This window comes from Zingiber officinale, chromosome 8B (genome assembly GCF_018446385.1).
Source record: "Zingiber officinale cultivar Zhangliang chromosome 8B, Zo_v1.1, whole genome shotgun sequence".
Classification (NCBI taxonomy): domain Eukaryota; kingdom Viridiplantae; phylum Streptophyta; class Magnoliopsida; order Zingiberales; family Zingiberaceae; genus Zingiber; species Zingiber officinale.
The window spans coordinates 61,791,250-61,816,598 of NC_056001.1; the positions used below are offsets into that span (position 1 = coordinate 61,791,250).

Here is a 25,349-nt window from a genome sequence, read left to right on the forward strand (position 1 = left end):
TACTCCTAAAAAAATCAGAAGGTCATTGTTAGCACCAATGCTCGATTTTTAGATGAGGACTATGTAATGAACCACATGCCCATAAGTAAATTTGTTCTTAAGGAAATAATAAAGGACACGTCTAATACAGTACCAACTGTACAAGATGAAATATCACAAGAAACTGCAACACGTATCACAAATGATACACAATTACACAAAGTGCCTCGTCGTAGTGGGAGGGTTGTTAGGCAACCTGATAGATTCATGTTTTGGGAGAGTCTTTGGACTTGATCCCTTGTCAACATGAACCTAATCCCCAGACATATGACGAAGCACTCCAAGATAAAGATGCAGCATCTTTGCAAAGAGCAATGAATACTGAAATAGAATCTACGAGCTTGTAGAACCACCAAATGGTGTAAAAGCCATTGGATGTAAATAGGTCTACAATAGGAAAAGAAGGATAGACGGGAAGGTGGAAACTTTCAAAGCAAGGCATGTTGAAAAAGGAAACTTTTCACCGGTAGCCATGCTTAAGTCTATCTAGATTCTTTTATCTATTGCTGCTCATATGGATTATGAGATTTGGCAAATGGATGTCAAGACAGCTTTCCTTAATGGAAGTCTTGAAGAAAGCATCCATATGAAGCAACCAGAAGGGTTCATTGCGAAGGGGAAAGAGCATCTAGTATGTAAGCTTAATCGGTCTATTTATGGACTGAAGCAAAGCTTTAAGGTCTTGGAACATCCGGTTTAATGAAGTAATCCAGACCTATGGATTTATTCAGTGTCCGGATGAGTCTTATGTATATAAGAAGTGTGATGGAAACGTGGTGGTATTTCTTGTACTATACGTAGATGACATATTTGGTAGTTGGAAATAATATCAAAGTGTTGTCGGAAGTAAGGATATGATTGTCCAAACAATTCGATATGAAGGACTTGGGAGAATGCACATATTCTTGGGATCAAAGTAATAAGGGATCGCAAGAAAAGAATATTATGATTATCCCAAGCTTCATATATCGATACGATCCTAGCTCGTTTTAGCATGCAAGACTCCAAGAAAGGTTTTCTACCTTTTAGACATGGAGTAACTTTATCTAAAGAGATGTCTCCGAAGACATCAAAGGAGATAGAGGACATGACGATAGTTCCTTATGCTTCGGTTGTCGGAAGCCTAATGTATGCAATGTTGTGTACGAGATCGGATATCTGTTTTGCCATAGGTATGGTTAGCAGATATCAAAGTTGTTGGAACCCCAAGGTTGTTTTGGTGTGATCAACAAGTTAAGTTAGGTCCTGTATGTTTCTAACATGGTGTCTAAGTGTGCAGGAGCTTAGGAACACAGGTAATCGAGAGGAAGATGCAGCTAGCGAGAAGGACGGCAGTCCGAGGGACGAGGTGCTACGGAAGAGTACATCGACGGACGAGAAGGAAGCGTGCGGTGGTTCCGAGGGACGAAAATCGGAGCGGAAGATTGCTCGGGGAGCAAGAGACGCAGCTAGCGAGAAGGACGACACGTGGTACGTCCGAGGGACGAAGACTGCGGATGAGTACGCCGGCAGATGAGAAGGAAACACGCGGTGATTCCGAGGGACGAGAAGCCTGAGGGAAGCCCGCTCGAGAAAACCGGAAGTTGGGTTCGGGTGAGCCCTTTTCCGGATGGTAGAGATCATCCAAGTGAGAGGAATCAGAGTTGAAGACCCGGACCGAGGTGAAAAAAGTCAATCGGAGTTGACTTAGGGTCCGGGACGCCCGGACCAGCCCGGGGCGCCCGGAGCAGTCCGGGGCGCCCGGAACCCTTCCAAGCGCCCGGAGATTGAATTTTGACCAGATCGAGTCAAATCTCGATCTGAACGTTGGGGGATAAAATTTATCCCCCCCAGGGCGCCCGGAACCCTTCCAGGCGCCCCAACCAAGGCTATAAATATAGCCTTGGTCCAGAAGCTTTCAGAACAATTACAAGCATTTCATTTCCAAACACTTGTACGCTTTAGTTGTAATTAAGCTTCTGTTTCTGCACTTCAACGTTGTAAGAGGCTTCTCCGCCTGAAGGAGTTTTTAGCGCTTAATCTTCCTTGGATTAACAACCACATCGGTTGTAACCAAGTAAATATCTTGTGCCTCATCTCTTTATGTTTTTAATTTACTGCTTAACTTTATTCATGCAAGTGTTAGCTTAAAGCGTTCAAGGAAGGGTTGTTCATTTTTGTGTTTGCAGGACTATCCAACAACCCCCTCCTAGCCGGTCGCAATGGTCCTACAAGTGGTATCAGAGCCGAGACTCTTTAAGAAGGATTAACCACCGTCTGAAGCAACAAAACGATGGTCGGAGCTAGCAACTACCCATCAGCATTCGAGGGGGAGTTTGCTGTTTGGAAACAAAAAATGGAGGTATATTTAAATTCAGATTTTGGTATTTCTTTAATAATGAAATTTAGTTATGAAGAACCGAAGAACGCGTACGGAGAAGAAATTGATAAACGTCTCTGGACCCACAAGCAACGTGAGGAGTTTATGGCAAACGGGCGAGCTAAATTTCACATTCTAACCGTAATACCAAATGAAGATATCAATAGAGTCAGAGAGTACAAAAGCGTAAAAGAACTTTGGGAAAAGTTTTTAAAGATTCATGAAGAATCAGAAGAAGCCGAATCCGAGACTAAAGAAATTGTCGAAACAATAATCATAGCAGAAGACCCACCTAAAGATGAAAAAAGCTCAACCGAGACAAGCATCGAGAAAGGGGGAGAGTCTTTAGAAGAAAGCAATTCAATAGGGGGATAATCAACAGCTGACAAGGTAAGTCAGGTATGGTCTCCACCTTCTGAACATTTAGTTAAATCAATCAAAATATCGCCGAAAGAATTTTGTGAATTAAAAATTGAATCATCAAAAGAGTTTTTCGGATTAGAAAATCAACTGCCGAACTCTTCTTGCAAATTAGAAATATTATCGAAAGAATTTTTCGAATTACAAAATGTTTTGACGAAAGATTCTTGTGAATTACAAATTATTTTGTCAAAAGAATTTTGTAAATCAGAAATATTGCCAAAAGATTCTTGCAAGTTACAAAATATTTTGTCAAATGAATCTTGCAAATTAGAAAAATTGTCAAACGAATTGTTACCAATTATTTTGTCAATACAATTTCTTGCATGTTTAATATTCGTTGCCTTAAATCTGAAAAAGTGTGATTTAAGAAGTTATGATATATTAAAATGGAAATTTAAATTTCATACTGATATTAGAGAACTGGCAATAACTTGAGAATAATTTTTTTAACAAAAAATAAAATAAAATTATTATTTCCAAAGTTGAAAGTTTATTTCTAAAATTTCTGCTTAAATTTTTACATAGATTTTTTTTTTGAAAAGCTACCTAAGTCAAGATTTATTCTTATTCTCTCACTTAAAGTTTTTGACTTAGAAAATTTTCCTTGACTTGGAAATATTTTTTTCCCTAAAAATCACTGAAATAGATTGTCATAAATTTTCTAAGTTTCAACCCTTAGATTTTTCTTGCAACCCTAATTTTTTTATGTGATCAAAGAGGGAGAAGAGAAAGTATAAGTCTAAGGGGAGGTAGAAAATTAATATTGAAAATTGAAAATTGAAATTTTTTTAAAATTTAATTTTTTCTATCTTATTGCACGTTATTGCAATATAAACTGTTTTATTTTCATATCTATTTTGACCCTAGCTTAACTTGGGTTGATCACACCGAGGTGAAAAAAAGTCAACCGGAGTTGACTTAGGGTCCGGGGCGCCCGGACTAGCCTAGGGCGCCCGGAGCAGTCCGGGGCGCCTGGACCAACCCGGGGCGCCCGGAGATTGAATTTTGACCAGATCAAGTCAAATCTCGATCTGAACGTTGGGGGATAAAATTTATCCCCCCCAGGGCGCTCGGAGCCCTTCCAGGCGCCTCGACCAAGGCTATAAATATAGCCTTGGTCCAGAAGCTTTCAGAACAATTACGAGCATTTTATTTCCAAACACTTGTACGCTTTAGTTGTAATTAAGCTTCTGTTTCTGCACTTCAACGTTGTAAGAGGCCTCTCCGCCTGAAGGAGTTTTTAGCACTTAATCTTCCTTGGATTAACAACCATATCGGTTGTAACCAAGTAAATATCTTGTGCCTCGTCTCTTTATGTTTTAAATTTACTGCTTAACTTTATTCATGCAAGTGTTAGCTTAAAGCGTTCGAGGAAAGGGTTGTTCATTTTTTTGTTTACAGGACTATCCAACAACCCCCTCCTAGCCGGCCGCAACGGTTCTACAAAAGTAACCCTGGACAAGGACATTGGACTGCTGTAATGCATATATTGAAGTACCTGAGAGGGACTAAAGATTATATGCTAGCTTACAAAGCAGATGATTTGCTCCCTATGGGTTACACGGATTTTGACTTCAAATCAGAAAGGGACAATAGTAAGTAAGTCGACCTCGGGGTTTTGTGTTTACTTTAGGAGGTGAAGTCATAACTATGGAGGAGTGTTAAGCATAGATATTTTTTGGACTCCACCATAGAAGCTGAGTATGTGGCAGCCTCAGAAGCAGCCATAGAAGTTGAATGGCTCAGTAACCTCATGATGGACTTAGTTGTGATTCCTGGTTTATCCAAAATTATTTGGTGCAGTAGCAAACTCGAAGGAACCATGAGCCCATAAGGCAAGTAAACACAATAGAGCGCAAGTACCACCCAATACGAGACATCATATAACGAGGAGAAGTTGTTGCCGCCTAGATTGCATCAGGTGATAACCTGGGAGATCCTTTCACTAGGGCCCTTAAGGTAAGAGCTTTTGATGGACATGTTGAAGGGATGAGAATCAGATGTATGGCAGGATATATGGCAGCATAGTCTTTTAGTATAAGTGGGAGATTGTTGGAATGTATACTAAAAGCCTAGTTTTTTGTATAAACATTTACTTAGAAATAAGAATCATATTGGTCAATATCTACATTTATATGCTAAATGTAGTTGTTCAATTAATTTATATTGTAGATAACATGGTGTGTGATGTCACACACAGAAGATCATGTTATCAATTTCTTATAAATTATAAATAGTAGCTCACGACTGAGATGGAAAGGAACAAACCATTAGAATAGTCGTAGTGTAATTAAGTATTTGTTTATCTTGACTGATAAATTACACTAGTACACTATGAGTGTATTGAGCAGGATCATTTGAGGTAGTTTCTTTTTATACTGACTAAATAAAAGAACAATACATCTGTTATTATGGAAGTGTGTGCTCTTAATCCTAATATAATAACAAGCACATATACTTAATATTTATTTCTTTGATTTATCAAAGGGTGTGATTTAGTTCGGTAAATCAATATGCCCGATAAGTTGAGAAATGATATTACTTATAGTGTGTGTTATTGATTATAGAAGGAAACTGTGTCCTAGTAATCTAGGTTGATAATATCCCCAAGAGGAGCTCATAAGGATTGTCATGTTAAACCCTGCAGGTGAACTTAGTGCAACATGACGATAAGGTTGAGTGGTACTACTCTTGGACTAAGAAATTAATTAAAGTGAGTTGTCAGTAACTTATTTAATTAGTCGACATTCGACATCTTAAACACAGGGAGATTAACACACTCATAATAAGAAAGAGCACAAAACGTAATTTGGGATTGGTGCGGTAATTCAATAATAATTCTTTAGTGGTATGAATTATTATTGATAAAATTAAGTTGGATATTCAGGGCGAACACGAGAAGCTTAATTTCATCGGGAGACCAAAACCAATTCCTCCTCTCGGTCTCTATCGTAGCCTCTTATTTATAAACTATTATACCCACCTATACCCACCTTTATACCCATCCTAATGGGGCCGGCCAAGCTAGCTTGGAACCCAAGTTAGGGGCCTACCAAGACCAATAGGATAAGCCAAGTAGGTGGTCAGCCAATGCTTGGAGCCCAAGCATGGTGTGGCCGACCCTAAGAAAATTAAAAGGATTTTTATTTTAAAATTTTTCATATGTGGATTTCATAGTTTTAAAAGAGAGTTTAAAATTTAAATCTTTCCTTTTATAGCTTTCTACAAAAGATTGAGAAAAGATTTGATATCTTTCCTTATTTGTAGATTGAAAGGAAGATTTTAATTTTGATAAAACTTTCCTTTTTGTAACCATGTTCATGATTTAAAAAGAGAGTTTAAAATTAAATATTTCCTTTTATAAGTTTCTACAAAAGATTAAGAAAAGATTTGATATCTTTCCTTATTTGTAGATTGTAAGGATATCTTAATTTTAAAGATAACTTTCCTTTTTGAAAATCATCCACATATTTTAATAGAGTAATTTTTATTTATATATTTCCTTTTATAACCAAAGGGATAAATTATTAGAGAAAATTTTATTTTAAAATTTCTGAAAACAAATTAGGAAGTTTTAATTCTTGTTAAAACTTTCCTTGTTTGGGATTATAAGGTGGCCGACCATATTGTTTTAAGAAAAGGAAATAAGTTTTAATTAATTAAAATTTTATTTTCATGGCAAAGTAATAAGGAAGTTTTTTATTTAAATTTTCCTTATTTGCCAAGACCAAGGATTATAAAAGAGGGGGTAGGGGTGCCTTCATGGCTAAGAACTCTATTCTATTTTCCTCCTCTTTTCCTTGGTGGTGTGGTCGGCCCTTCTAGTTCTCCCTTTTTCTTTTTTTCCTTTCTTCTCCTTGGCCGAAACTCTTCATCCTTTGGAGCTTGGAAGGTGGCTGGATATTGATTGGAGAAGAAGGAGAGAAAGGAGGCTTTGTTTCTTACATCTGTAACGACCCAGCTTCTGGGTACTGGCTGTAAGGTCGGTCGCTACAATTATGCTAAACTATACTGTGCGGAAAGCTGGGCTAATTAAAATTTTAGTCTACTAATGACAGATCCAACTGCTAAGAAAGGTCTAAAGACCTTCTTTGCTGGTGTACATATGCTAAGGAGGGGAAACTGAACATCCCAACTGGGCTAGGGACTAGAAACTAAACTTCCCAACTAACTACAGACCTGCCGATCGATCCGCAGATCGATCAAAGCTATGGGGCATTCGGTTCCCAACTGGATCGGTCGGGCAGACCGATCCATGTTTGGCTGGATCGGTCGGCAGCCCGATCCAAGTGTGGCTGGATCGGTCGGCCGACCGATCCAGGCACCCGAAACCCCTGGAACGCTACTGTATCGTGCTGGATCGGTCGGCTGACCGATCCAGGAGGATACAGTAGCATACTGTATCTATCTGGATAGGTCGGCTGACCGATCCAGAAGCCTGGCACACTGCTGGATCGGTCGGCAGACCGATCCAGCGTCTGATTTCCTGATTACGAAATCAGAGATGCTGATTTCGACACTTTAACTTGCCAAAACCACCTGCAACAACTCTAAACCAATGCAAATCATACTAATATAAACTCACTAATATTCTAAACCTGGCATACTACATAGTGCATGGTTTACTATTTCATAACACTTAACAAATCAAAAACTGAATAATAAAACTGAAAACGCTAAGTGCTAATACTGAAGTAAAACTGTTTAGATCCCAAGGGTCTTTGTTCCAACTCCTGCCCACACACATCCTGATAGCATTGCCCTCCAGCCTCCGCTACTGATCCACTTTTCCTTTACCTTTATCTGCAGTATAAGAAAAGTAGTATCTATAAGCTAAAAGCTTAGTAAGAAACCATCTACCTCACAAAAACATGCATACGATGCAGATATGTTTTAAAAACATGCTGTTGGAAAGTAGGTGCTGATCATGGCATGACATGGCATTTATTCATATGAACAGAAACTGAGCATGGCAATCATACTTGCAACAATAGAGCTGAGCATAAAAACTGAAACTAAATACAAATCATGGAACTGAACTACGCTGATCATGATATGTACTAAACTAACTGAGCTGGTACTGAAACTAAGCTGAACTCACATAACTGATCGTAAGTTTGAAAAGCTATACATATAATAAGTGAAAATACTAAACATGCTGCTGAGGGGCCCTGGCAACTGTACTTGCTGTGCGCGCATCCCTATCTAAACCCGGGATTGCAAGTTCCGAATCTAGTAGGGTTTACTAGGTTAGCTAAACCTAGGGACGACTATGGGAGTCCAGCCCAGTGGATATCTAATCCAGTACAGTGCCACTGCTGAAAGTAAAATACTGAATGCTATATACTTATTTTGTTGAATCTAGGTTATCTGAGCCTAGAACTAGGTTGTCTGAACCTAAAGGCTACTGTGGGAGCCCACCCAATGGACTGTAGTCCTACATAAGTTGAAACAAAACTAATTTGCTGTTTTAAATGTTTCTAATGCATTTAATAAGTTAATTAAACTGTCTATTACTGAGCTAGACCTTTAATCGAACACCTAGGATGCTCTAACTCTTCTCCCTATTAGGGAGACCACCTCTAGGCACCCGACAACGTCTAACCTCCTATCTGAAGAGGGAAAACGTGCCCGGCCCATCTAGAGGTGCTCAACTAAATCCCTAATCTGCGAAGAGAGTTAGACACACCCTAGATATCAATAAAAATCTGCATACATCCTCACTAAAGCATAAAAACTCAAACGGAAGCTATTATACTGCAGGTGAGGGGTTTCTTACCTCCTGTTCGTAATTTCTTACTATTCTATTCGCTAGAATTTCCGGTGGAGATGATCTTCTCGACGATCCGCTCACGTCTTCGCGTTCCTCTCGCGGAGAAGAACCTTTTTCGTGTTGGAGTCGTCGCCGGAAGATGTTCCCTTGACCCTTGGCTTGGTGCGCCGAGAGGAGGGGGAGGGAAGAAGAGGTGGTCGGCGGAACTAGGTTGGGGAGGAGGAAAGGTCACGAACCAAATAGAAAATAAACCAAACCCCACTTAAATTTTCTATTTATATTAAGTGGTAAAGTTCCGCCCAACTCCAACTTAAATAAAATTGTTTCCCTTTCCTTTCAGCACGGCCCTGCTGGGTTCAACTGGTTACTAGCATTATCCCTAAGTCATAGGTCTCAGGTTCAATTCCCGCTAAGGCCGTTTTCGTTTTCTAATTATTTTTTGCTACTTCCGCTACTCGGAAAATTCCGGAAAAATATCTAAAAATTCCAGAAAAAATCACGGAATAATTCTAATGCAAGTTTGAGAATTTTTGGGCATTACAACATCCCTTGGAGCTTGGTGGTGGTGGCTGAACCTCTACATCCTTGGAGGAGTTTTTGGTGGCCGAAACTTGGTGAGGAAGAAGAAGGGCTTGGTTGGTTCTCATCTCGATAGATCGTTGCCCACACAACGTCCGAGATAAGAAGAGGAATACGGTAGAAGATCAAGAGGTAGTTGCATACAAAGAAAGATATAACTAGTAATTATTTTCCGCATCATACTAGTTTTTCTTTGTATGAATTCCAAACACAAGAGGCATATGATTCTAGATTTTTGGATTAGATATTCGAGTTTATGTTTTTTTGTTTTTCGAATTTGTGATTCGATTGTTCTTTTTGATTAAACCTAGAGTTATATAAGGAAATTAAATATTAGATTTCATTAAAAGGCTTTGTCTAGGAAGTGGTGGTTGCTCCCATATCCAAAAAGGCCTAGTGCCTCGCCATGTTTAACCTAGAAGTCGATTTTTAAAATTAATATTTAGTTGAATTTATAACGTAGGTGGATTTGGATCAATAATATTAAGCATCGTTTGCGATCCAAGTCTAAACCATTAAAAACAGATAAGTTAAATTTGGAATCAATAATGTTAAGTTTCGTTTGTCATTCTTAATTTAATTTCTAAAGAACACAATAGGTGGTTAGGAAAGGTTCAACACTTGTATAAAATTTTTGTACAGTGGAACCGGTACGATCTTCCTAGGACTAACCAACAGAAATTTGACAGACTCAATGTGATTCTATGAGCCTCTTATGTATTGTCTTCTTCATGATCAAACAAATGACAGGAATCCATTTGCATACAAGTTGTTTGTCTTTTCATGAAAACTTCTTATAGGGTAAAAAACTCTCACATCCTTATTCTATAATAGACTGACAAGGTGATTACATATTTTGATACTAGTACAATATATTTTGTAATAGAGTAACAAGGTGATTACACATTTTAATTCCAGTATAATATCAAGTATTTAGTTACATCATTGCCCCGGAGCAATGGTACATCGATTATATCCTCTAAGTGGTTAATTAAGCATCTAAGGATCGAATCCCAGCTCCGGTGCATTATAGAAAATTTTCTCTAGTAGGACGACAACCCAAGTCTTAGAACCCTTGATTTTACTTAGTATCCACCTCTTTGAGATGACTAATTCTACTTTCCAAAGGTGGAGAAACATCGTACAAACTTTTCAAAAATGACTTTATAATCAAAATCTTACTTGTTGATCTCTTATAATTTGGAAATACCTCTTGTAGGTCTGAAAATGCAGCATCGTTATCCTCCATAATCCCTAAGAATTGGTGGTTTCAAATCTCCATGAAACCCCTTTTCTAGGGTTACTTTTAGGATGAAAAACACTTCCCAATTGATTGACCTTAACCCCAATTTATTGTCACATCAAATCTGACCATTCAAACTTGCAGAACCATTCTTTTGCGTCTGACCAATCAATTAGTGACATACCAATCAATTCTTGGATGTCAATAGATTCCATATCCTTCTACTCGCTTAAGAAAACATAGCTAATCGATTGCCATGAGCCAATCGTTTCCACACCCTTCTGTTCGTTCGAGAAGACATAACCAATCTAATCGATTGCCTCAATCGATTCTAAATCCTTCTGTTCGCTGGTCATCTTCTTCCAATCGATTACTCTAGGTCAATCAATTGCTCTAATCAATCGCCTAACTCTAAACCTAGAATTCCGGGTTTAGGGTTCATCATTGGTAATCCTGAATTCAGCCTTTCCAAGTTGCATTTGCATCCTGCCTGATATCCGATTATTCTCGCCTATCAGGATTTTCTCTGCTTAATATTCAGTCATCCGTGATCTATTGAGACTTCTTATTACCAATATTCAATCAACCTTGACATATTGGGACTTTATCATTGTCTAACATCTAGTCAACCTAACCTGCTAGGGCTTCCTCACTCATGCCAAGTGTTGGTCCTCCTTGATCCACTTGGACTTTTCTCTTTCAACTTCCTATTGGACTTCTGATCACCAAATATTCGATCCTTCATTTGGACTTTCTTTTTGCCAACTTCACGTTGAACTTTTGATTACCAAGTGTTTGGTCTTTCTTGACCTATTTAGACTTTCCTCTTATCAGCTTTGTGTTGGAATTCTGATTACCAAGTGTTCAGTTTTTTTTGCTCCACTTCGACTTTTCTTTTACATATTTGTCAAACATCAAAATCCAAGCTCGAGTCAATCCGAGCTTGGTTAACTTGGTCAACCTTGATCTGAGATCGATTGTATCAATACTAATTATACTGACTAGTTAGATGGGGCTTTATAAGTACTTCCTAATTTATTTTGATGAACAGTGAAAATTCGTATAGGAATTCGAAGATTCAGATACCTGCATTATAAAAAAAAAAAAAAAAACAAAAAAGACACAAAGAAAAAAAAAATAGCAATTCAGTATTTGTTTAATGAAACAACATACATATTGAGTGGGTTAAATGATTAGAGAATGAAATTTTCTATTCTGTTCCCATGATTTCCCAAAGAATAGCTATTGCTATGTCTAAGTAAATCACAGTCTAACAGTGATTCTTATGTCACAGTTATTACAAATTTATTAGGATTTTTTCTATGTCCAAAGAATAACTATTATTTTTAATTTCATCCTTCAGATAATATATTTAAATGACCGAGCTAGATGGGTTCGGTCTAAGTGGACTATAAGTGGATTACTTGATTTTGATAATTCTAGTTAGGCCCAGCAAATTATTAGGTTGAGTGCACTAGTAGAGGGTTGATTGGGCTAGGCGACTCTATCAATATGATCAATCTATCAGGCATATTAGTAGGGCCCCATAGGAAGAGCTAGATGGGTCAATCAGATCATTCAAGTTGGCCAATTAAATCAAATTGACTCAAACAAACATGTTGGCAATCCATTTGAATGGGTTGATTCAGTCAATCAGTCCAATCATATTGGGTGGGTCAAGTGGGTTTGTTCGACCTATGAGTTAGTAGAGCCTTTTAGGTCCGATTGACATAAATGATTAGGACAATCAAATTGGCTTAGAAAGGTCAATTTGGTCGATAATCTAGGGTCTAGGCTAGCCAATCAACCCAATCAATCAGTATGGGTAGGCCAATCAATCCAATTGATCCAAGCAGACAGTTGGCTCGATGGAGTCAATGATTGGGTCATTTAATTAGAGTGAGCAATTAGTCTAGTTTATTTATTTAGTTGGTTAAACAATATAGACGGATCAATTAAGCACATCAAGTCAAACGATCGAACGAGCTGGATTAACTAATTAACATGTTCCCTCGGATGAGTCTAATGGCTAGCACATAAGGTGTTGTCATCATGAGGTCTGGGATTTGAATCTCGATAAAGTCGAGATAAATGTCTTCCTTATATACTAGTTACTATTCCAAAGGCTAGTAGTTGCTTGTGATTACCTTCTCCGTGTTGACCTTGAGACGAATTGACGGAGGTACTGGGGATGGAAGTATTCACTTTTTACCACCATAAATTAACTAATTAATATGATCGAACTAGTCGTATTAGTCCAAATAGACCGATAGTTTATCGTCAAAGTAATTGAGTTAGACAAAGTAGTTAACGTAAGATACTATAAGTCTAATAAGATCAAATAGAATTTTTGCGCTGGATAATGGTGGAACGACATGTATTTTTCCAGTTGATTATACCTCAAAAACTTGTCATAATTTTGATAAATTAAAGAACTTCTTTTAATGAGTGGATTACTAACAATGCTAGATGAGCATGAATTTTTTAATTCATAAAATGTGAATTAGAGGATGGGTCATTCTCCATTATTGACGAAGAACGATGTCCCTCATTTACTTTACATATAATGTCATCATTCTCCATCAATAATGGAGAATGATCCATCCTGTATTTTATAGATAAAGGATTTGAACTGATGTTGGATCATCCATAAATTATAACAACTTCCTAATTTATTTTAATAGTTATGAAACTTAACGTATCATTTCAGAATTAATGGATATAAATTGAATATATATATATAGTGTCAATTAAAAACATTATCAAATAATTATAGTATAACTCAAAAAATTCAAAAGAGGACAAATATAATTTGATGAAAAGTTCAGAAAGAAAGAACGAGGAAGAAAAAATTCAGTGGAGGTGACAAAATGCCAAGCAAATCGGATCAAACAGTCTTTTTTTGAGACGCAACACCGAAGCCTTCAATCTCACAAACATATTCATTGCTTGCGTCCACGGATCAATTCCTGCATTTCAATCCTCTTCTTTGGTTGCTTCCTTCCCTGTTCCCATCCCCTTCAGGAACAGAACCAGTAAAAAAGGGATTCTTACTGCCTCGTGACGATTGTTGGGTTCTGGTTATTGAATTCCCAAATCTGCTCAAGCTTCTCTCTGCTACTCAGATATCCCTCAGCGCCTCGCTTGGAAACATGGAGAGGGTTATCTCAGCTCAGGGCCTCCTTTCGCTGCCTCCCGCACCGCAAGCTCGCACCTTCCGCCGCCGACTCCCCTTCGCCGCCGCCCGTTTCGCCTCCCCGGTCCTCGGCTTTAACTCGAAGGAGCGATCTCCATCGCTCCCGAGGCTGAGAGCTGCCTTCGACCCCCAAAGACTGCTCCTTTCGTCTCCGCTTTATGGGAAACAGAAGAAAGGTCCGGTTTTTAGCGCCGGAGCTGCGGTTCCCACCGGCGGCGCCGGGTTCGTGGAGGGCGAGGCGGAGAAGCCTAAGTTGTTGGGGGTCGAAATTGCGACCCTTAAGAAGATAGTTCCTTTGGGGATCATGTTCTTCTGTATTCTTTTCAACTACACCATTCTCAGGGACACCAAGGACGTGCTCGTGGTGACGGCCAAGGGGAGCAGCGCCGAGATCATACCTTTCCTGAAGACCTGGGTGAACCTGCCGATGGCGATCGGGTTCATGCTTCTGTACACTAAGCTGTCGAACGTGCTGTCCAAGGAGGCATTGTTCTACACCGTGATCTTCCCCTTCATTGCCTTTTTTGGAGCATTTGCCTTCTTGCTGTACCCTATGCGAGATGCCATCCATCCCACGGCGCTAGCAGATCGGCTGCTGGCGGCGCTCGGCCCGAGCTTCCTGGGCCCCGTTGCGATTTTGAGGATTTGGAGCTTCTGCCTTTTCTACGTCATGGCCGAGCTGTGGGGCAGTGTCGTCATCTCGGTCCTCTTCTGGGGGTTTGCCAATCAGGTGATTTCTATCTGGAATTGTTTTGATCTTGCCATTTCTAAATTCACAATCTATAACTTCAGAAATGAGATCGATGACTATCAGTTCAGACAATGAAGAAACAGAAGCCTTTTTTAGAGATTGATTGATTTACCATTGTTCACTCTTATCTTGCACATTATGTATTGTGATCGTAATGTTGGCATTTGCTCCATGACTTATTGCTAAGCTTAAAACTTATTCCCCTTGCAGATTACTACTGTCGAGGAAGCCAAAGAATTCTACCCATTGTTTGGACTTGGAGCTAATATCGCCCTCATCTTCTCCGGGAGGACGGTAAAGTACTTCTCTAATCTACGTAAGAATTTGGGGCCAGGAGTTGATGGCTGGGCAATTTCGCTGAAAGGAATGATGAGCATCGTAGTCCTTCTTGGGTTTGTAATATCTGGAATCTATTGGGGTGCCAACAAATTCATCGTGAACGACCCATCGCTTCCAAGATCAAACCGCAAGAAGAAGGTTTGCTTCAGCAATAACATAGAATCATGTTTGTTCTTGCAGGCATATTCTGTTTGGACATTGGTTATTAATCTTGATCATTGTCTGTGTAGGAAAAGCCAAAGCTAGGGATGAACGAGAGCCTCAAGGTTTTGCTGTCCTCTAGATATGTGAGGGATCTTGCCACTTTAGTGGTCGCATACGGTATCAGTATTAACCTGGTAGAAGTCACATGGAAATCGAAGCTCAAGGCACAGGTAACCTTTTCGTGCAATGGCTATGTAGAATTCAATTCACGACGGTATAGTTTCTTCAAGCTTACCTGTGTGTGCTTCTTTGGCAGTTTCCTAGTCCAAATGAGTATTCATCTTTCATGGGTGATTTCTCAACCGCTACTGGTATTGCAACATTTACAATGATGCTGCTAGGGCGGTGGATTCTCCGAAAATTCGGTTGGGGGGTGGCAGCCATGGTTACTCCCACAGTTCTGCTTCTCACCGGAGTCGGGTTCTTCTCACTAATCTTGTTCGGTGAGCCTCTGGCTCCCCTCTTGGGAAGTATTGGGCTGACTCCTCTGCTTGCCGCTGTTTACGTGGGCGCATTACAGAATATTTTCAGCAAGAGTGCCAAATACAGCTTGTTTGATCCTTGCAAAGAAATGGCTTACATTCCTTTGGACGAAGAGATGAAGGTCAGCGTTGTCTCCTTATTTCTCTCCGATCACTAGATAGAATTCAGAAATTGGTCAAGTATTGTGATGTGTATAGGTTGTTTGGATCATTCTTTCATAAAGTATCTTATCTTAGAAATTCTATGCATCATAACGTAACAAGTTGGTGCATACACTTTGATAGGCATTGTGACTTCACTTGATGATAATGTTACTCCCTTTGATCCACTAATGGGCTTCATTCTAGTTATCTTTAACTCACTGTTCAACTTCTTTTGGTTCCCGCTGTCATCTGATCCTTGCAACAGTGCAAAGAATAGTTGCTTCTTCTCGGTTCAATTGCTTTCATATTCGGTTTACTGATGTAGTTATTGCTTGTTTCCTTCAAATAAACCACAGGTTAAAGGGAAGGCCGCAATCGACGTCGTCTGCAACCCCTTGGGAAAGTCGGGAGGCGCCCTGATCCAGCAATTCATGATTTTGACATTTGGCTCTCTAGCTAACTCGACTCCGTATCTAGGAGGAATTCTTCTGGTGATTGTTCTTGCATGGCTAGGTGCTGCGAGATCCCTGGACTCCCAGTTCTCTCCCTTGGCTAAGGAGCAGCTTGAGAAGGAGAAATTGCTAAAAGAAAAATCCAACACACCTTCCATCAAGGCAACGAAAGAAGAAACTGAACAGTTGCTCGCCCTTGAATCTGCAGAAGGCGGGAATTCATCCAATGGGTCACCTTTGAATCACAAATCGATTCCGGAATCTGGGGCTACCTCAGAGACCTCCAGTAAGCATGGTCAGTGAAATTACCTTATCAAGTAGCTATAAAAGGTCGAAGGCCTGGGGTAAATTAGATCAGTGTTGCATCAAATACAAATAACATGGAGGCGGCATTTGAGAAACTTCTCCCTGTCTGTTTCAGTAAGACTGCTGGCCTGTTCGACATTTCGTTGGGTCAAGTATTTGTTGGCAAAATTAGCTCTTCGTAAAGCATACCAAATAGTTGGATGCTTTTACGACAGCTACTTGCTAAATTCTTACTCTTCTTATTCTTAGTTTACAATATGTGCAAATGTACCTTGTGTTTGTTTCTTATCAACTGGGGCTAATGCAAGTATTCAAATAAGGTTAACTACTTTGCAAAGATTTAAGCCAAGAGGTTTGGAAGTTAAAGCATAATCTTTAATTATTTTCTTCGGTCTCTAAGCTTTTCTTTCATTCATCATCACCTAATCACACAAATATTAAATTTCTTACAATTCTATCATTTCTAATTGTTCATATTTCCTTTCATTCATCATCACCAAATCCTACTCAAATATTGCCGTAATTTTTTTAGAACTCTATCATTTCTGATGGTTTCACATATTTAACATTCGAGGATACAACCATCAAAATTGGAAACACACCCTAAAAAAATTATTTGCGAAAGACAAAGAATAGGCAGATCATCCAAACAAAAGGAAAAAAAGAAAAGAAAAGAGCATACAATCAAGCAATTAATGATAAAATTTTGAGATTCAAAGCAAAATCAACCTGTTCTGATCAATCAGCTCCCAGCAGATTCTCTCATGTTCCAGGTAGAGACCTCACTATCAAGAGTCTTGCATGATTGATCCCTTAATTGGCTATGAATCTGATTCCCGGCTCTGCTTTTTGCTCATCATCAAGGTTTATGATAGCTAAGAAAGAGTTTCTAAGATAACTATTTACAATAAGTTGAACTTGTGCCAAATCTATTTGGAGCTTTGGGCTCACTCACACTTCCAGTTGAAAAACTTCTTAGTCTTTGCCAAAACTCTTTGCTCTTGGTCATGGCCAAAGGGCCTGAGGCCGAGTGCCATTGGAATGAACTAGCTTCGTCTTTATCAAATATTGATTTATCCAACCCATCGAATTCCAATAGAACCCTTTCAGATTCAAGACATGATAGATTACTGACCCCAGCTCCTGCATCTTGAGTTGAGAACTCATCCTGGTTGCAGCTTCTTGTTGTAAAATTAATCTGGTTGCATTCGTTATATACCAACTTTAAGGCCTGAACTACCTCACCCATGAATGGGCGGTGGGAGACTTCAGGCTGGACACACATTGATGCAATCGCTGCAACTTTTGCCACACTATCTATCAGAACACTTGTCGCAAGAACTGGATCGACGATCATCTTCAAATTATCCATATTCGTAAGGAGAGGACGAGCCCATGTAACCAGATTTTCCTGACCTGAGGGTCGTAACATGTCGACTGGCTTTCTACCAGTGAGCAACTCAAGAAGCACAACACCATAACTATAGACATCACTCTTGACGAGAAGGTGCCCTGTCATTGCATATTCCGGGGCAACATATCTAACAAACCATGGCACAAGTCATTTTAGGTTAATGCAGCTAGTTTGAAGATGTGTAAGACAGTTATAGCAAAAGACTACAGTTTAGAACTTACCCAAAGGTTCCCATAACTTGGGTTGAGATATGCAATTTTCCCTCATCCAAGGCAGTTCGAGCCAGACCAAAATCAGACACCTTAGGGGTATAATCATTCTCCAACAAGATGTTACTGGACTTGAAATCGCGATGTATAACCCCAGGGCTCGAATCCTCATGCAAATAAGCAAGGCCTCGAGCTGCACCAAGTGCAATTTTCATACGAGCATTCCAGTCAAGTGGAGCAGTTTTCTTGTCTACACCTGCTTAGAATCAGTTCTTATATGTGAAGCAAAATTAAATTTATGGTACACTTGGCTGTTTCTTCAATAGATGATGACATCCAAACAAAAGAAAATAGAGTCTTACAAGGTTAAGAGTATTATTCTGTGTTAGAGTATCAGTCTCTGTATAAAATAATATGGTGTTCATACTGTGCTACACTCAGGCATGCTTTGGCACTCTTTGATGTGTGCCAATACCAACTTAAACCAAATTTATTTTGTAATTCTCTTCGACTTAACTTGTTTATTACAAATCTAAGCCTTAGCAATTGTAGAGACAATTAAATAAAAATAGAACAACAATATACATTGAATGGAAGGATTATATCTTGTAACATCCTAGTGATCCAGTGAGATTAACCCCATGAATTTTTTTAAACTCCAAATTAAATAACACTCTGAGGTCATCTAGTATTGAATGATTTCTCCATGTATCCATAAATATATATCTCAACTATTGAGAGTTGAAATTAGAATAGGTCAATACTTAATTTCTCTGAGCGTCAATGGTTCTTTTTTACTGTCATTAACGTCTTTCGATTCATTTGGTGCTTCTCCTCCCTCTCTTTATATAGTGTTTCATCTCCACTCCGTGATTAGCAAACAGAATCATTGGATGAGAAATGAGAAGAGAATGTTCATATCTCGACTAGTTACATTCAAAACTGGTCAAAATAGGCCTATCTCACTTGATACCACCAAACCTGTGTGAAATTAGGTGACGAGTCAAGATGGCTCTATCTTAGTTGAACTACTAAGCTTGCATTAGCACAAGAGACACAATGATGTTTACTCGTGCTGACAAAATATCAATATTGGTTGGCAACCAAAACATGTGTTGGCATCTTGATCGATACTTATTAACAGTCGAAACCATGGAGTCATATAAAGTTGACAAACTAATTGGGTAATTAAAATATAATGACACTTGATAAAGAAAAAGCCTTCATTCACTTACCATGTAAATGAGATTCCACGCTACCATTTGGGATTAGTTCATAGACAAGGCACCGTGTATAATCCTCAATGCAAATGCCAATCAGCTTGACTAAGTTCCTGTGATGCAAACGGCTAAGCATCTCAACCTCAGCCAAAAACTCTCGTCCACCTTGCTGGTCATTTCTCTTAAGGACCTTTACAGCAACCTGAATTCCATCTTCAAGTGCACCATGATAGACACGGCCAAAACCACCTTCTCCAATAACTCTGGCTTCATCAAATCTGTTTGTAGCTCTCTCAATCTCAGCTAAAGTAAATGTCTTTGCTGATCCATTATATGTTGTGACACTAGAGCAAATGGAAGCTGATTCTGAAAAAAGCTTACTTCCTAATATGATGTGTCTTGTACCTGCATATTTGTCAATCATTTGGAAGAAGCAAAACATCTAAGAGAGAAAGAAAGGATGTTTACATTTGCATAAATGGCATTAGCTACCATTTTCAGTAATCAATTTATCCTAAAAGGTGTTTTTTTTTTTTAAATCTGTTATCTAACAAATAGCCGACCCCACCTAGTGGAATAAGACTTGACTGTTGTTGTTGTATCGGTTATCTAACAAATACAAGTTCTAGTAAGATAAGAAAACAATTTATTGAACTTCGGAGGAGCATACCTGGTGATTTCCCAAATAAAGAAAGTGTTTTATGAAGATCTATTTCAGGCAGATGACTGTGACCTTGATGCTTCAACAGAAGCCATATAGCCCCCACACACAATATTAACGCTGTAAATGATGAAAGAACAATAACGGGAGTCCAATTCCTGCTGGTCTTTTGTTTTTGTTTTCTCACATCGACTCCTAGAGGCTTCATTGTCCTGCCATTGTTGTTATTGTCAAATTCCCCGCTAATGTTAATGCCAACAGGAGCTCTAGGTGGTGAGGGAGGAAGTCCTGCAAGGATTAGCAGAATTGGAAGACAACAAGTAGAATGCTGTATTTACTTTATCGCGTTTTTAGTACCTTTAAAAAATTATTCAAAGAAAATGTAAGAGAGAGTGCATTAAGAAACACTTTTCATAGCAAAAGTGTTCAGCCCAGAAATTCTAACCTTCCAATTTAATAAATTTTGGCCTTTAGCAAAATTACTAAGGTACAGTGACATCCCATAGATAAATGAGTGACAAGTACGAATTTGAAGAAAGTTGTAACTATGAACCAATAAAAATTTTTAATTACTGAATTTGGAAGCAAATATTAGCATTATAATAATTACCAGCATATAAAGACAATGAAGAAGATGCGTACCTGGATAAATAACATATAATACAGCATAATTACCAAAAAGTGATTTGTTTATGACAATATCCTTATTCCAGAACTTCTCAAATGTCAACAATGCTGTAATATTATCAAACTTCTGTTCACTAGGCACCAAATCAATGAGAACGATTGTGTTCTCAGGCTGCTCACTGGCAACATTTGCTCCCATAATGCGCACTTGACTTTGCTTCATATAGATTCCATAGGAAATTTCTTGGGCAAACTCAGAGACCAGAGGAAAAAAGGTATATAAAGTGACACTGAGACAAAGTCCAACTCTGATTGGCAATACACACATGCATGGCGATCCAGGAGGTGGATTTGTGTAAGGCTCTGCACATGCCAACATACTACAAACTGCAGAAAAATAAAAGTGACTTGTCAACACTTAGACAAAACATACTACATATATCCTTTACCAGTCAAATATACCAAACATCAAAGAGGATAAAGATGGATTCAATTACGGCTTATGAGCAAGATGAACTACCCAAATTAGGAGGTGGAGGTGGTAGCAACCATATAGGCATTGGTGGGACTGCTTTTGAGGTCCAAGTAGAGCCAGATGGAGAAATTTTGGGAGAATGGCCTAACCCTGTCAGGACAAACATAAACAAGAGTGGAGAAACAGTGAATCTCCATAGATTGTCAATAAATAAAAAAAATACAAGGCTGAAATGTACCTTGATTAGATCCAGAATTTATTAATGGCGATGGTGATGGTGATGGTGATGGTGATGGTGATGGTGAAGGAGCTGGAGGCAGGATAGGAGCCAAAGAAGGGGCTGCATAATGGAACAGGATTGAACATTTCAGTTCTACATTTAAGATTCTTCTTCTTTCCATATTATGAATTAGTTACTACCTTGATAAGATGGTAGAGAAGCATGATTTTGTTTATGCTTAGGGAAGACATCAGGAGCTGGAATGACTGTAGGAGCTTCAGAAAAACCAAAACAAAAAACGAATATATGATTACCGAAAGTTGAGAGGCAATATGTGCAATGCAAATGATTTAAACACTTCAATCATAACCTCCTGCAAGGACTAACAGGAGGAATAAGGAAATAAATTACACAAAGTCAGGGTCTACAACTCACTTTTGTAGTTATCCATTTCCTCGAAATGCAATCGAGAAGAAAGCCCACAAATATGTTACTATCGTAGGTGGAGTGTGATATTAAAATATCCACTGTGAAAGTTTGACTAGTCCTACATTATGTTGGTGAAAGGATCCTAAAGGAATAGGAATGGATTGGTTAACTTTCAATGACTTGGATGAAAACATCCATATAGACCATGTGTCTTAGGTGCACGACATATGAGAATGGACATAGTAACATCCACGTATGACAAGTGAAATGAAACAGGGGCCTATGTTAGGTGCAACATGCTCCAGCTGATCATCATCATTGCAAATCACCATAGGGCTTGAGCACATCATCAGCATATATTAGGAAATGCCCCCAAATTATGATATCTGCTAACAAAAATATCAATCCAATTTGAGTGAGTAAATCAAGCATTAATTCTTAATTGGAAGTACAGAGAAGGTGCTGATGGCATGTATAGCTATACCCTATGGGGATTTAACGGAAATATTATGAGAGTGCATTTCAGTCTCCCATTAGGTTTGAATTCAAAATAAGGATTTAAGTAGATGTCACAATAAAGCACGGTATGCAGATTTGAAGGGAAGGACATTTATTGAGCTTATGGTTCAATTTTCAAAATTAATATACAATGTTCCATTTTTTTTTCTAAATACCTTTTGAGGGTGAGTTATATGTTGGAGATATATCCCTCTGAGTATCGATTGGTGGGGAAGCAACTAGCATGCCAAAGCTCTTCCCCCTATGGCCATGACTGGTAATTGATTTAGATGATGATGCAGATCCTGCAAACCTTAAGTTTAATCATTGACCTATTTAATCAGGAACTAAACCAAAATTTTACAAGATATTTTGTAAGAATGGATATCAGAATATGCTCACCATGAAGTTTGTTATTGGGTGTAGCAAATGCAGTTGTTGGAGCTACTTTTGGTACAATTGGTGGCTTGTTGGATGGACTTGGATTTGAGAATCTTGGAAGACCTATAGTTGTGCAGCAATGTAAATAAGACTTGTGGCATACGCAGGTGAAATCAAATCAATTCAAATGCATCCATGAATAGCAATACATCTGGGCAACCACTCAGGCATTCATAAACAATGGCACCCACAGAATAGCAGTGAAAAAAGGAACTTCCTACTTGGTACTTGCTTAAACAAAGGAAATGTAGTAAGATCAGTTCAGGAAGTATCCCATTAATAGTGTTGGTATAAGCTCAACCTGAAGCCACAAGAGAATTTGGTCGATGCTTTCCATTTGGAATGCTAGCTGTTGACCTCTTATGACCTGCTATGGGAAAAACAGATGAAGCAGTTGACAATAGCATAAATGGGAGGGAACCAGGAAGCACATCATTATTTGTATATGAACAACTACTGTCACAAGATTTGAATCACATTGCGAGGCCTCAGCTGTAGGTACTAAACCAGGAATACCTTTGAGGAAAGTGACTGAACTAGGTGCCAATTCTCTCTCAGAATTCCCAATTTGTACAGAATGGCTTTCTATATCTTTTCCCTGTGAAGAGTAGGGTGATGAAACTGGTGCAATAGGCATGCTAAGCCCTGTGAGAAAAATGCAATATGTGATTTTGATTAGGAAATACACCATTATAGGTACAAATTTTTTGGCAAGCATGGAGAACTCCATGCCGAATAAGCATTAAGCAGCACTTGCAGTGTTAAGTGTCGCCCACACTTGACCTGTGTTTGTGTACTTAATTTTCTCAGGTATTTGACATAAATTAGAAGTGTGCCTACAGTTTCAAGACAAGAAGAAGAGGTCTCTGAAATAAGTGGTGGTATAAGCTGTCAAATTCAAAAACTTCTGTTCTAGTGTATAAGTGGTTTTGTAAATTGACAAAGCATGTTAGGAAGTATAAGTACTTGAGTTTGAGGGAAGCTTTGGGGTCAGTAACTTAGGAGCAATGCAGATCATGGCAACAAGTATATGTCCAAATCTGATAACAGACCCAGTTGAGAGGGATCAACATAGAGTTCAATTTCAACTGGAAACCAACCACAGACTTCAAGATGTACATAAGTTCCATTCAGAAGTGGAGGCACATTGGTCAGCGAAGCAAATGAAGCAAAGAAAATAACATACTGATAGCAAAACGTTTAAACAGATTCTCCAGTTGTGTTGCTTTACGATATAAGCTTATGTTATCTATACTGTACTGATAGAATGATTTCCAGACATCCACAAGTAGTGATCCTCAATTCATATTATACTTGATCGGCCAAGTCTTTGGAAAATATGTATCGAAGTGAAAACTTGACTTCCTATAATGATGCAAGATGAACTAAAGTTTTAAGCTTGAAGGCAGTTGAATGAGTCATCATTGATGAAGACAGTAAATTCATAAGGCATTGTGACTAAATAAAAGTTTAATAAAGAAAGTATTACAATATTGTCAGTAAGATTTTAAAAAACAAACTTCTAACCTCTGTGAAAATATCTATATACAAATTCACAAACCTAACGTTTATTGCACAGCTGCAAAACTTTCTTTTCGTGTAAAATATAACAGTACACAATATGAAGAAAAACATCCATTCAACTATGATTTGACCCGGTTCAAAAATTATTTGAAGAGAAAGATAGTTAACGTGCAAGCCCTGTGCAAAACCAACCATGAAAGTATCTCGAACTATGATTTAAACCATTCTATTTATATTACATGATTACTATTCAAGTGGAAGGATAGGAGATAGTTCATCAAGACCACCATATATATTGAAAATCTAGGATATCAAAACTACGATAACACATTTTCACAAGGGAAAAAAAAAGGAATTTACAATAAATCGTGGAAGAATCAATGTTCATAAAAGTTGCGTTCAGAAGTAGAGAAACGTTTACACCGTCTCAAAATTCCAGCAAACATCGACTAAATAATATCCATACTAAGATATCCCGTTATGGTTTCCGCAATCAGATCTTGTTTTCCCCATAAAGCAAACCAACTGTTCGCTCAGTATCAAAATCAGGAAGAGGAAGACAATACCAGAATACAATACCTTCCAGTCTACAAATCGATGAAGAAACGGCCAGAACACAAAAGATCCACCGACAAGAAAGCTCGCACCTTCGATACATCCTGCCGTCACCAGACTACGAGATCCACTAAGCCTTCACATATCTCTCCAAGCTCTACTCTTGTGGCAAAGCCCCGTCTTTCAAGCTCTCCTCAGTCCTCATGGTGCGTAGCACAATGGCGCATCAACACGAACTGGAGCAGGTAAAATCAGTCCAAGGCATGTTGGTTGAGAGGAAACTTACAGCCAAAACAGCAACGCGAAGTAGGTGGAGAGGAAGAAAGAGGAAAGTGGGGTTCCAAGAAGAAACCCTGTAGGAGTGATTTTCCCATCAAAGAAGAGGAACTGCAACCATGAAACAGGAGGTTTGCGGATCCCTCAAGCCAGGAGTGGATACCAAAAGAGGAAATCTTAGGGAGAAACGCAAGAGATTTCTTGGGCGGAGGTGGGCATTGCCTTGGCGAGCTGAGAGGAAGAGACGGCGACTGGATGAGTTCGGTGAAGGAGTGCCGGCAAAGAAACAGCCATGGATTTTATAAGCATTTTACAAAAAGAAACAAAATGTTTATTTTATTTAGGTGCATGTTTACATATTCATCCTTCAGAATTGAAATATTGTATTTGCAGAGTCGTTAAGACAATTTGTATTACTAAAGATCTATTAATTCTAATTAACTCAATTGCAATAAACAGGGACAAATAAAACTAATTATAATAATATAAGTAAGATGAAATGGCATTTCT

General features: G+C 38.7%; 2 protein-coding genes across 6 annotated transcripts; one reads left to right on the plus strand and one right to left on the minus strand.

Annotated features, from left to right (window-relative positions):
• The first annotated feature begins 13,301 nt into the window (after positions 1 to 13,301).
• Positions 13,302 to 16,639, plus strand: LOC122015726 (ADP,ATP carrier protein 2, chloroplastic-like). Its single transcript, XM_042572746.1, has 5 exons — positions 13,302 to 14,342; positions 14,574 to 14,840; positions 14,933 to 15,076; positions 15,163 to 15,510; positions 15,889 to 16,639. The coding sequence occupies exons 1-5, from the start codon at positions 13,569 to 13,571 to the stop codon at positions 16,285 to 16,287; spliced, it is 1,932 nt and encodes a 643-aa protein (XP_042428680.1). The 5' UTR covers positions 13,302 to 13,568; the 3' UTR covers positions 16,288 to 16,639.
• A 165-nt stretch (positions 16,640 to 16,804) lies between these two features.
• On the minus strand, positions 16,805 to 25,131 carry LOC122013359 (receptor-like serine/threonine-protein kinase ALE2). 5 transcript variants are annotated; one of them, XM_042569617.1, is made up of 13 exons: positions 24,656 to 25,131; positions 23,001 to 23,129; positions 22,786 to 22,854; positions 22,446 to 22,547; positions 22,220 to 22,348; positions 21,317 to 21,391; positions 21,135 to 21,236; positions 20,942 to 21,046; positions 20,437 to 20,808; positions 19,804 to 20,082; positions 19,149 to 19,538; positions 17,926 to 18,169; positions 16,805 to 17,831 (listed from the first exon to the last, which is right to left on the minus strand). In XM_042569617.1, exons 2-13 carry the CDS (start codon positions 23,119 to 23,121, stop codon positions 17,189 to 17,191), a joined length of 2,631 nt encoding a protein of 876 aa, XP_042425551.1. In that variant the 5' UTR covers positions 23,122 to 23,129; positions 24,656 to 25,131; the 3' UTR covers positions 16,805 to 17,188. The 5 variants fall into 5 exon arrangements, with proteins under 5 accessions (XP_042425551.1, XP_042425549.1, XP_042425550.1 ...); XM_042569615.1 differs by having other exon boundaries at positions 22,786 to 22,851; positions 24,588 to 25,131; XM_042569616.1 differs by having other exon boundaries at positions 21,317 to 21,382; positions 24,588 to 25,131.
• Positions 25,132 to 25,349: the final 218 nt, after the last annotated feature.

Bases quoted from the DNA above. Each gene is read 5' to 3' on its own strand.
- LOC122015726 (XM_042572746.1), top strand. From the start codon at position 13,569: ATGGAGAGGGTTATCTCAGCTCAGGGCCTCCTTTCGCTGCCTCCCGCA. The intron at 14,841-14,932 runs GTTTGCTTCAGC...TTGTCTGTGTAG, and splicing joins GATCAAACCGCAAGAAGAAG to GAAAAGCCAAAGCTAGGGAT. The intron at 15,511-15,888 runs GTCAGCGTTGTC...AATAAACCACAG, and splicing joins CTTTGGACGAAGAGATGAAG to GTTAAAGGGAAGGCCGCAAT.
- LOC122013359 (XM_042569614.1), bottom strand. From the start codon at position 24,666: ATGTATCGAAGGTGCGAGCTTTCTTGTCGGTGGATCTTTTGTGTTCTG. The intron at 22,855-23,000 runs GTATTCCTGGTT...TTTTTCCCATAG, and splicing joins TTCAGTCACTTTCCTCAAAG to CAGGTCATAAGAGGTCAACA. The intron at 22,349-22,445 runs GTGAGCATATTC...TAAGGTTTGCAG, and splicing joins ACCCAATAACAAACTTCATG to GATCTGCATCATCATCTAAA.